The sequence below is a fragment of the Pantherophis guttatus genome, chromosome 2, assembly GCF_059756535.1.
Source record: "Pantherophis guttatus breed Tessera chromosome 2, ASM5975653v1, whole genome shotgun sequence".
In the NCBI taxonomy this organism is placed as follows: domain Eukaryota; kingdom Metazoa; phylum Chordata; class Lepidosauria; order Squamata; family Colubridae; genus Pantherophis; species Pantherophis guttatus.
Genome location: NC_142064.1, coordinates 150,035,668 through 150,048,139, shown reverse-complemented (window position 1 = coordinate 150,048,139; position 12,472 = coordinate 150,035,668). Strand labels below are relative to the sequence as shown.

At 43.0% G+C, this 12,472-nt stretch overlaps 1 protein-coding gene across 1 annotated transcript in view; it reads right to left on the bottom strand.

Moving 5' to 3' along the window:
• Positions 1–12,472, bottom strand: part of LOC117662940 (ATP-binding cassette sub-family A member 10-like) — a 52,099-nt gene that overhangs the window by 29,564 nt on the left and 10,063 nt on the right. Inside the window, exons 11-17 of the mRNA XM_087885152.1 lie at positions 8,847–8,985; positions 6,014–6,108; positions 3,134–3,183; positions 2,221–2,531; positions 1,562–1,708; positions 1,226–1,403; positions 285–448 (exon numbers count right to left, since the gene is read on the bottom strand). Of these exons, the coding sequence (XP_087741278.1) occupies positions 285–448; positions 1,226–1,403; positions 1,562–1,708; positions 2,221–2,531; positions 3,134–3,183; positions 6,014–6,108; positions 8,847–8,985 (1,084 nt within the window). The remainder of the gene's footprint in view (positions 1–284; positions 449–1,225; positions 1,404–1,561; positions 1,709–2,220; positions 2,532–3,133; positions 3,184–6,013; positions 6,109–8,846; positions 8,986–12,472) is intronic.

Below are 12,472 nucleotides of genomic sequence, written 5' to 3'. Positions count from 1 at the left end.
TTTGTCTATAGATAAAATATGGGATATATCAAAATCTAAGGAACTGGTTTAGACAAAATTTAGTAACAGGATTGCCAGCATGATCGTCAACATCCGATGACGGATATGGCACAGGATGAAGAATGGGACATAGGAAGAAAAGAACATTTGTTGTACTTCAATAGATGGTGAATTTTTTTTCTATTGTTTCTTTTCTTTTGTTTATTTCTTATTAGTTTTTATTATTGTGTTTGTAATTTGTAATATAAATACTATGAAAAAAAGAACATATTCCTTACCCTTACCTGTGTTGTTAAGGATCAGAAGTCCAGAGTTTTCCTTGAAATTCCATTTTCCTGGCTGAAAGTATAACCCAGGATGAAGCTCTGCATAATGCATGGTCAATGAGACACCAGAGGAAGCAATTTTAACTATATAAGGTACTATAATGATTCCAGAAATTAGTAAACTGTAACAAAAGAGAAATAAAGATTAAACATAGTAAAGATGTAACATCCAACCATTACCATCCTACTTAATTTATTAAGGTAGGCATAGTGAGAGCAACATTATTTAGAGGAAAAGTGATCTTCATTAAGTCCTTTAAGTTTAGAACCGCTGAGGGGGGAAAAATCGCAGCTCTATCTATTTAAATATCTTAATTAAACAAAATAATTTACTGTATATGAAGCCAATGGAATCCTGGTAATACAAAACAAAGCAGGTTTTCCCCAACCCATAATTTTATATATTTTATGGTTTTATAGTAACTTTATATGAAGAAAAGTAGCTGCAGTTTCTAATAAAATTTATAATTAATCAACGAGTAACATGGACAGGGTCAAAAACTCCATTGACAAAATGTGATATTTTCAGAGTAAAATAGGAGTATAGCTAAATCTGTTTTAGGTGTTTATGTATTTGTTTGCACAGAGGATAACAGAGGATCATCCATGCCCTCTCTCTGAGATCATAATTTGTCTCCATCCTTGGAGAATAAATATTTTATATCCTTGGACCCTTTAATGATCATTAAGAGACAGGGCGGGAGATGGGGAGAGGGAGAATGAGGGAGGGAGGGAGGGAGAAGAAGAGAGGAGAGAGAGAAAAGAAAGAGGAGGGGAGGGAAAGAGACCTTTATTTTGTTCACAATTCATGAAGGCAAATTTTAATGTCAATCAAAGTATTTATTTTTGGCCTTATTCCATCAGAAGATTGCTTCAAATATAATTAATAAATCACTCACAGGCCTCCCCAGATTTTGCGTTCCCTCTTGAGGTTTAAAAAGTGCATTCTTGCAATGGCACAAACTTGTCGTCTCCAGAGTTCTAAGCCCTTCACAGTCACTTTTTCCATCTCTGACAGTAACAGCAGATCCTGTTCCATTTCGTCCTTTCCTGGTTCTTCTTCTTCCCCTTCATAATCTAAGATAATTTTCAAAGTGGAATTAGTATGCTTATTTCAGTTGAAGAAAGTCTTCATTTTCTGACCTTCATCCCTCCCTACTCCCTTCTAGATTCTCACACCCAAATCTCTTCATTGCACTCTTTGCTATATCTCTTCAATTATTACCCTAAAGTACCTCCAGCAGAAGATATTCCAAATACTTTACCGTCGCAATTTTTTTCATTTCCTTCTAATTTCAAGAAGACATCTTCCAGAGTTGTCATCGTAACTCCATAGTCAATTACTCCTAGATCTCTCTGTTGATCGATTTCATTGAACAAATCTAATTAGACAAAAACAAATCACATCATGACTTTGATTTGTCCTTCTAAATTAAAATAAGGTTTTAAATTAAGGTCGAAGGTACTGCCACAAAGAAGAGGGAGTCAAGCTATTCGCCAAAGCACCTGAAGGCAGGGCAAGAAGCAATAAATGGAATCTTATGAAGGAGGGATCCAACCTAGAAATAAAAAGAAATTGGTGAGAATGTGTAGAATTGGTTGCCTTCAGAAATTGTGGGTGCTCCATCGCTGGAGGTTTTTAAGAGAGATTGGACAGCCTGAAATGATATAGGGTTTCCTGCTTGAGCAGGATTAAGATTAGGATTAGGATTGAGCAGGTTGGATTAGAAAAACTCTAAGGTCCTTTCCAATTCTTTTATTCTATTGTAAGAGTCCATCATAAATTTACATAGGCCCCCTGGCATATAATAGAAAGCAAGTTAAATTAATTCAACTATATGGGCTTTTTTCAGAAAAGAGTAACTAAATTCATTTTTATTTACTTGATAATTACCTGGAAATTTATTCACGTGTTCTGAAGGCAGGATGTATGTCAGCTCATTTTCATGTTGTCCTGATAATTTCACAGAAGGAATGTAGTGCTTAACCAGTGATGTCGTTCTTTCAGAATCACAAGTTTCATTTATATGCATCCTGTTCATATTAAACAAACATTCAGGTAGGCAGCAAAAATTACATTTTTTTTCCAATAAATCCTTGAATGCATGGTCTTCATTTTTATTGGACCCTTTTATTGGACCCTCTGGCTTGTTTCTGCAGCCAGAGAGGTGACTGGAGGCTGGATCCAGGCTGTTGTCAATGCTTCTTTAAAGGAAGGGTTTAAAGAGGCAGTGGTTCAACCCCTCCTTAAGAAGCCTACCCTGGATCCAGACTCCCTTAAGAACTATCGTCCAGTCTCCAACCTTCGCTTTATAGCAAAGGTTGTCGAGTCCGTGGTGGCACAGCAATTCCCTCAATTCCTGGAAGAAACGGACTACCTTGACCCATACCAATCAGGTTTCAGGCGCGGTCACAGCATGGAAACGGCATTGGTCGCCCTGGTGAATGATCTCTGGCGGGCCCGGGATGAGGGCTGTTCCTCCATCCTGGTCCTACTTGACCTCTCAGCGGCTTTTGATACCATCGACCATGGTATCCTGCTGCAGCGACTCGGGGGGCTTGTGATAGGAGGCACTGTTTTACGGTGGTTCTCCTCTTACCTCTTGGGTCACTCGCAGTTTGTATGGGCAGGGGGACAGAGATCCTCCCCGAGGCCCCTCACATGTGGGGTGCCTCAGGGGTCGGTTCTCTCCCCCCTGCTCTTTAACATCTATATGAAGCCGGTGGGTGAGATCATTTGTGGTTTTGGGGTGAGGTATCATCAATATGCTGATGATACTCAGTTTTATATCTCCACCCCAGACCACCCTGGGGATGCCCTTTCCGTGATATCCCGCTGCCTGGAAGTGGTGCAGGCCTGGATGAGAAGAAACAGACTCAGACTCAACCCATCCAAGACCGAGTGACTGTGGATGCCGGCATCTCAGGATCTAGTGATTCCATCACTCGTGATAGGAGGGGAGGTACTTATTCCCTCTGAAAGGGTTTGCAATCTGGGTGTCCTCCTGGATTCATGGCTGTCTTTAGAAGATCACTTGACAGCCTTAACCAGGGGGGCTTTCACACAGGTACGACTGGTGTGCCAGTTGCTCCCTTTCCTAGACCGGGATGCCCTCGCCACGGTCACTCATGCGCTTGTTACTTCTCAGTTGGATTACTGTAACGCCCTCTACATGGGGCTGCCTTTGGGATGCACCCGGAGGCTTCAGCTAATCCAGAATGCAGCGGCATGGGTTGTTATGGGAGCCTCTCAATACTCCCATGTAACACCTCTCCTGTGCGAGTTGCACTGGCTGCCGGTGGTCCTCCGGGTTCATTTCAAGGTGCTGGTGCTCACCTATAAAGCCCTACATGGCTTAGGCCTGGGGTACTTGCAGGACCATCTTCTGCCATCCTCCCATCATCCTGTGCGCTCTCACAGAGCGGGCCTCCTCAGGGTACCGTCAGTCAGACAATGTCAGCTGGCGGCCGCCAGGGGAGAGCGTTCTCTGTGGGAGCGCCAACCCTCTGGAACGGTTTGGCCACCGGGTTTAGGACAGCCCCCGACCTCCTCTCCTTCCGCCGCAAACTGAAGACATGGCTTTTTCATCAAATGGACTGACCCGTTTATCTTGCTTTTGCTCCAAATTTATATTCTCTATCGCGTGTCTGGGTACTGTCCATATTGGTAACTCATCTTTTAGTTTATATTTATACTTTTTCCAGACACGCAGTAGAGCATTTCTTAATATATGACTTTTAAAAGTCTTATGTACTTTCTTGTCATACAATAAATAAGCATGCCAGCCATAGACCAGACCATATCCTTCAATATTCAATATCTTTTCCTCCGTTAAATTTATCCAATCTGTAATTGTTGAGAGGGTAGCAGCTTTGTAATACAGTCTTAAATTGGGCATTTTAAGACCACCTCTTTCTCGGGTGTCTTGCATTATCTTTTGATTAACTCGTGGTTTCTTCCCTGCCCACACAAACTTGTTTATGCCCTTCTGCCATTCCTTCAAATTTTCATCTTTTTTAAGTATAGGTATCATTTGAAAAAGAAATAAAAATCTTGGTAAGATATTCATTTTTACAGCGGTTATCCTACCCAGCAAAGACAGTTGCAATTTGTTCCAATTTTCCATCTCTTTCTGTATTTTTTGCCATAACGGTTCATAATTATATTGTTATAATTTCGTATTTGCAGTCATAATATAAACCCCTAAATATTTAACCTTCTTAACTATTTCAAATCCTGTTAACCTTTCTATCTCTTCTTTCTGGCTTCTGTCCATGTTTTTAACTATTATCTTTGTTTTAGCTGTATTTATTTTAAAACCAGATACTTGTCCATATGAACGGATTACATCCATCAAGGCTGTAATTGATTGCACCAGTTGGGCTAAGGTAACAACCAGGTCATCCGCAAATGCTCGTAGCTTATATTCAAACTGTCTAATTCTAATTCCCTTTATTATATCAATCTCACATATTTTATTTAATAAAATTTCCAGCGTCAAAATAAACAATAACGGAGACAAGGGACAGCCTTGCCTTGTTCCTTTTTCTATATTAAAATTATCTGTTAAACCACCATTGATTATTATTTGCACTGTTTGTTTTTGATATATTGCCTTAATAGATTGTATAAAATGTTCTCCAAGTTGCATCCTTTCTATTAATTTTAATAAAAATTGCCAATTCAATCTATCAAAAGCTTTTTCAGCATCCAAAAAAACTAGCACTGCGGGGACCTGGTTGTTCCTTCCCAAATACTCTAATAAATTAACAATTTGCCTTACATTACTTTTCATTTGTCTTCCATTTATAAAACCAGTTTGATCATGATGAATCACTTGCTGCATAACTGTCATTAATCTGTTTGCTAAAATTTTAGCAAAAATATAGTCTGTATTTTAAAGTGAAATCGGTCTGTAATTTTTAGGATCTGTATAGTCTTGCCCTTCTTTTGGGATCAGCGAAATAAATGCTGTCTTCCAAGTTGGAGGTACCTCTCCTCCCTGTTGTATATTATTAAATAATTCCTTCAGTGGTTCCACCATTTCCTCCTGTAAACTTTTATAATAAATAGCTGTCAAACCATCCGTTCCAGGAGCCTTACCCACTTTCAACTGCTTAATTATAAACATAATTTCCTCGGAAGTTATCAATTGATTTAAACTATCCCTCTGCTCTTTTGAAGTTATAGAAATATTCTCTTTCTGCAGATATCTATCTATATCCATATCTTGAATTTTATCACCAGTATACAGCCTTGAATAAAACTCTAAAAAAGCTTTTTTAATCAATTCTTGCTCATAAACCTCCTTACCCTTGTATTTTATTTTCTCTATTGTCCTTGCTTTCTGCTTTTTCCTTAACAAATATGCCAACCACCTGCCTGGTTTATTGGCATTACAAAAAGTATTATGTTTTGCATATTGTAAATTGGTTGCCACTTGATCTGCTATTAACATATTAAACTGACCCTTCAATAATTTAAAATTATTATCTGCTAAATTTATAGCAGATTTATTAGCCTTTCAGTTCCTCCTCCAAAGTAAAAATGTCTTTGCAGAACTACTGAATTTGTCAACTTGTTTATTTTTAGATTAAATGAAATTAAGTTAATCAAGACTGCATAGGATTGATAGGAAATAAACTACCATGCCAAGCAAATAAAACACAATGCTGCCATAGTTCTAGTACCTTAAATGATAGCCAATTCCCCATTTTTTCTTCAAGAACAGAGATGAGCCAACACAATTCAGGCTGCCGTGTGAGATAATAGCTTTGCGATCTAGAGAAACAGCAAGCAATAACATTTTTGTTGTTATCTGTTTAGCAGTACAAAGCCCTCTACGCCAAATTCCAACTGCCAACTAAAGGGCGTTTTATTTTATTTATTTATTATTTATTTTATTTTATTTTATTGAATTTGTATACCGCCCTACTCCCAAAGGACTCAGGGTGGTGAACAGCCATAGAATAAAAACATATAAATATAAAATTTAAAATAGAATAAAACGAATTAAATAATTTGGCTGAACAAATTTAAAACCCCAATAATTTAAAACCAAATTTAAAATTTCCATTTAAAAAGGGGAGAGACTTAGGTCAGGCCAGCTTGATGAAATAGGAAAGTCTTGAGTGCGTGACGGAAGGTACACAGATCCGGGATCCTCCGTATCTCCGGGGGGAGCTCATTCCAGATAGTAGGTGCACCCACAGAGAAGGCTCTCCCCCTGGGGGCCGCCAGTTGACATTGTTTGGCCGACGGCACCCGGAGGAGCCCCTCTCTATGGGAGCGCACTGGTCAGTGGGAGGCTATTGGTGGCACGAGGCGGTCCCGTAAATAACCAGGTCCTAAGCCATGGAGCGCTCTAAAGGTGATAACCAAAACCTTTGAGCGCACTCGGAAGACCACCGGCAGCCAGTGCAGCTCGCTCAGGAGAGGCGTTACATGGGAGCACCACGTCGCTCCCGTCACCACCCGCACGGCCGCACTCTGCACCAGTTGGAGACTCCGAGTGCTCCTCAAGGGGAGCCCCATGTAGAGAGTGTTACAATAGTCCAAACGGGAGGTGACGAGGGCATGAGTGACCGTGCATAAGGAGTCCCAAACTAGAAAGGGATGCAACTGGCGGATCAGGTGAACCTGATGAAAAATCCTCCTGGTCACAGCCATCAAGTGCTCTTCTAAAGACAGCCGTGAATCCAGGAGGACACCCAAGTTGCGAGCCCTTTCCGTGGAGGCCAATGATTCGCCCCCAATAGTCAGCAATGGCACCACCTGACTATATTGGGACGTTGGAAACCACAGCCACTCGGTTTTGGATAGGTTGAGCCTGAGCCTGTTTCTCCCCATCCAGATCCGTACCGACTCCAGGCACCAGGACATCACTTCAAGGGCATTGTTGGGGTGGTCTGGGGTGGTACTGGGGGAGCTGTCGCACAACCACACTCTCAACAACCTTCGCCACAAAGCGAAGGTTGGAGACTGGACAATAGTTAGCCAATACTGCCGGGTCCAGGGAAGGCTTCTTGAGGAGAGGTCTCACCACCGCCTCTTTCAAGACGGCGGGAAAGACACCCTCACCCAATGAAGCATTTATAATCCCCTGGAGCCAGCCTCGCGTCACCTCCCGGGAAGCCAGCACTATCCAGGAGGGACATGGGTCCAACAAACATGTGGTCACGTTCAGTCTACCCAGAATCCTGTCCATGTCCTCAGGGGTCACAGGATCAAACTCATCCCAGATAACATTCTCAGGACCTGCCTCCGTCATCTCCGCTGGATCTACCCAGTCAGAGTCTAGATCTTCCCGAATCTGAGTGATTTTGTCATACAGATACTGAACAAAATCCTTGGCTCTTCCCTCCAAGGGGTCCTCCCCCGCTTCCTGGTGGAGCAGGGAGCGGGTCACCCTAAACAGGGTGGCCGGGCGATTATCTGATGACGCAATAAGAGCAGCAAAATGGGTGCATTTTGCTGCTTTTATCGCCACTAGGTAGAAAAGTGAGTCAGCAAAGAAAACCAACAAATACTACTTTGACATCAATTATTCCTTGTGAAAAGCCTATGCATTGTAACTGGTTGTTATTACTATGTAACAGCAGATTTGTTCCCTTGCAATAGGATAAACCTACATAATGCATGTGCAACCTGAATATCCCATATTCCAAGTCTCTGCTTCAGTACAATGATCGCTGACTGGTCCCAGCTAAACTGCAATCAGTCCAACCTAATTCTTGAGATTGAACTTGCTTCCCAATGTAAAATACTTTTTAGTAGGAAAGTCAAGATAAAATTATGAAAAACTTTAGTAATTTTATTATTAGACTCTGAAACTGTACCCTGTTGGATGAAAATCCTTGAGAGAAAACACTTCAATCATTGGGCTATAAATGAATGGAAAGAAGGAATTTTCTTGTTGGAATGCAAGAAAAAAAGAATGAAGGTGAGCCTTCAAACTTGTCGAAGATAGAAGATAAGAAGAAGTGAAGAGTGAGCTTAGTATGGAAAATAAAACCATCGGATCGAATTCATCACTGAGACTTATATACCACTTCACAGTGCTTTACAGCCCTTTCTAAGTGATTTACAGAGTCAGCATATTGCCCCCAACAATCTGGGTCCTCATTTTACTGATTTCGAAAGGATGGAAGGCTGAGTCAACTTTAGGATTGAATTGCTGGTTGTGGGTAGAATTAGCCTGCAATGCTGCATTCTAACCACTGGGCCACCACGGCTCTTAGAAATAGAAGTAGAAGATTTAGCATCCAACATTTTATTGGGGCTTCACAATGCCTAAAGTGGGCCTCAAACGTATGGAACACTGATCATTTGCAATGCAGTATGTGAAGATGCTTAGGATGCTATATCAAGCAGTTGTCTACGCAGTTCGAAAGAATTTTCTTCTACTAAATAGAAGCAGAAAGAGGCCTGACAATGTATACAGAGGTAACATTACAATATACCTCTATGCCTCTTACTTCATGTTTGTATATTGCTTTATTATAGGAAGATCTACTCACCAGAAAAGATATCAGCTTCATCCATGAACTGGGTAGTTAACAGAATGACTCGACCTGCTTTTTGCTCGTTTAGGAGACTCCATACTTGATGTCTAGAATAAGGATCCAATCCTGCAGTTGGCTCATCTAGTAATAAAACCTGCAGGTGAGAAGTACAAGAAGCATGTATTTTGATCCAATCATATTGAGAAATGAATCGGAGAGAGAAATTATGTTATTGAATTTAGAGAAACCTGAATAGGTTTGAACTAAAGAATGTTTAGAAAATTCAAGGTTGTATACTTCAAAGGTAGTACATCTGTGTTGGATGGAACTAATAATATATCCTCAAAAGGACAGTGAAATATTTAAAAACTACTGTAAGACAAAACCATGTATGAAGTACTATATACAGACAGAAATAAGAATTGTGTCAACTCTAGAAATGACATTAGCTGAAGCCATACTTTTCTCTGCTTCATTTCTTACTTGGGGAGGAGGGGGAATTTATGGAATGCAGAATGTTTTCCTCTGGAGTGTCACATATAACAACAATAAGACACATGAGAACCAAGGCTAACCCAATGTGCCCTAAATAATGGCAGGAGGTCGGGGTGGGTTCTACTTACCTTTACTACTGGTTCACAGCAGGGCATGCGCAGAAGCGTTTTGATGATGTCGGGGTCGGTGGGCGGAGCTTCCTGCTGGTTTTACTACTGGTTCTATAGAACCAGTGCAAACCGGGGGCAACACACCACTGGCAGGAGGGAGTGCTAAGAAGCTCATCACCTGCTTGATTGGCTAACGTGACCTGTGACACAATGGGGGTGTGTGTGGCCAGTATCTATCAATTAATTATGCCAAAGCACAGGAATTATTCAGAGTTGGCTTTACATTTGAATGTGCCGATATGATGTACTCAATAAATAGGATCTTTGAGAAAGGAACAGTATCAGAGTCTTGAACTGGTTGGAAGCATTACGTACTCAGGACCGTGACAAATGGTTTGCAAGGGCAGAGAAGCATGGAGAAATACAGCAAGTTGTGATCAAAATTAGTTTGAATTACATTTCGTTTCTTTTTCTTATGTTGTTCCTTGTTTTCTTTGGCTTTTTTTTCTTTACTCTGTTTAATATTGTTTAGCCTAAGGAGGAAACAGCATGGGTGGTCTTTGACTTACAATTGTTCGTTTAGTGACCATTCAAAGATACAATGGCACTGAAAAAAGTGGCATATGACTATTTTTCACACTTAATGACCATTGTAGCATTCCTGTGGTCACATGATCAATATTTGGGCACTTGGCAACTAACTCATATTTATGACCGTTGCAGTGTCTCTGGGTCATGTGATCACTTTTATAACCTTCTTACAAGCAAAGTCAATGGGGAAGCCAGATTCGCTTAACAACCGTTTTACTAACTTAACAACTGTAGTGATTCACTTAACAATTGTGGGAAGAATTCACTTAATAACTGTTTTGCTTAGTAATGGAAATTTGGATTCAATTGGGGTCATAAATTGAGGACTACCCGTATATTATATGTAAGTATATATAATATTGAGAAATATCATTCAGTGTAGATGTTCAATTATTCTTTATGATTAAATGAGAAGCAGGGGTGAAATGCTCCCAGTTCGGATCGGATCGCCCGATCTGGTAGTGATGGAGGTGGGTGGTTCGGAGAACCGGTAGCAAAAATCCCTTCCCCACCCCCCCACCCCCCAGCCCCATGCCCAGCCGAGCCGCACAATCATCAGAGGCTTTTTTTTTTACTTTTCTCCAGAGATCATCCACCAATGCGACCAATGCCGTTTCCGTGCTGTACCCAGGCCTGAAACCTGACTGGAATGGATCCAGATATGCTGTTTCATCCAGGTGCTGGGGGAACTGGCGCGCAACCACACACTCAACAACCTTCGCAATAAAGCGAAGGTTGGAGACCGGACGATAATTCGACAACACTGCCAGATCCAGGGAAGGCTTCTTGAGGAGAGGTCTCACCACCGCCTCTTTCAAGGTGGCGGGGAAGTCACCCTCACCCAATGAAGCATTTATAATCCCCTGAAGCCAGCCTGTCACCTCCTGGGAAGCCAGCACTAACCAGGAGGGACACAGGTCCAACAAACATGTGGTCACATTCAGTCTCCCCAGAATCCTGTCCACATCATCAGGAGTCACAGGATCAAACTCATCCCAGATAACATTTTCAAGACCTGCCCCAGTCATCCCCCCTGAGCCTACCCAGTCAGAGTCCAGATCTTCCCGAATCTGAGTGATTTGTCATACAGATACTGTACAAAATCCTTGGCTCTACCCTCCAAGGGGTCCTCCCGCGCTCCCTAGTGGAGTAAGGAGCGGGTCACCCTAAACAGGGCGGCCAGGCGATTATCTGATGACACAATAAGAGCAGTAAAATAGTTACATTTCGCTGCTTTTATCACCACTAGGTAATTCCTAATATGAGATCTTACTAGTGTCCAGTCAGATTCGGAAAGGCTGGCCCTCCAACTGCTCTCTAGGCGTCTTTTCCAGCGCTTCATCTCCCTCAGCTCCTCAGTGAACCAGGGAGCCAGGTGAGATTGGCGCCTGGTCAGAGGTCGCAAAGGCACGACCCGATCCAGAGCTCCAGTGGCCGACCTATCCCAGGCGGCCACTAGTTCTCCAGTCGAGGCATGTGCCAGAGCCTCAGGAAATGGCCCAAGCTCCATCTGGAACCTGTCAGGTTCCATCAGGTGCCTGGGGCGGAACCATCTTACCAGCTCCGGCTCCCTGCAGCAGGGTGCAGCGGTTCGAAGGTCTAGGTGAAGGAGTGAGTGATCTGACCATGACAAGGGCTCGGTGACTATATCCCCTATCTCAAGATCACTCAACCACTGTCCAGAGACAAAAACTAAGTCCAGCGTGTTTACCCCCGTGTGGGTAGGGCCATGAATTAGCTGGGTCAGGTCCATAGCTGTCATGGAAGCCATGAACTCCCGAGCCACCTCAGACGTCCCACCCACGGATGGCAGGTTGAAATCCCCCATGACCATAAGTCTAGGGGTATCAACCGCCACCGCGGCAATGACGTTGAGTAACTCAGACAGGGCTGTTGCCACGTGGCAGGGACCCAGGTACATGATCAGCACACCCATCTGAACCCCATGACCCCACTTCACAAGGAGGGACTCACAGCCGGCCGTCTGAGGGACAGTGGCCTCCCTCGGTCTAAGACCTTCTTTAATAATAACCGCTACCCGCCCGCCCCGCCCCTGTGGCCTCGGCTGATGAAATGCATGGAAACCTGGTGGGCACATTTCTATGAGGGGGACCCCCCCCTCTGGGCCCAACCAGGTCTCCCTAATACCTGCCAGGTCCGCTCCCCCCTCCTGCATGAGATCACAGATGAGTGGGGCCTTCTTTACTACAGACCTGGCATTGCACAGCATCAGCCGAAGGCCTGGGCCCTGAGGAACTGGGCAACCTGGGGAACGGGTGGAGCCTTTGGGGCCGGAGCGCGCTACCACTCGTAAACAGCGAGCACGCACTCCCCTAACACAATATGGCCCCCTGTTCCCGCCGTATCTGCCCCTCCCACTTACAGAATTGATGTTAAAAATACTATCTGGATAAGCTCTGACCCATCCCCCACTCAACCCCAGGC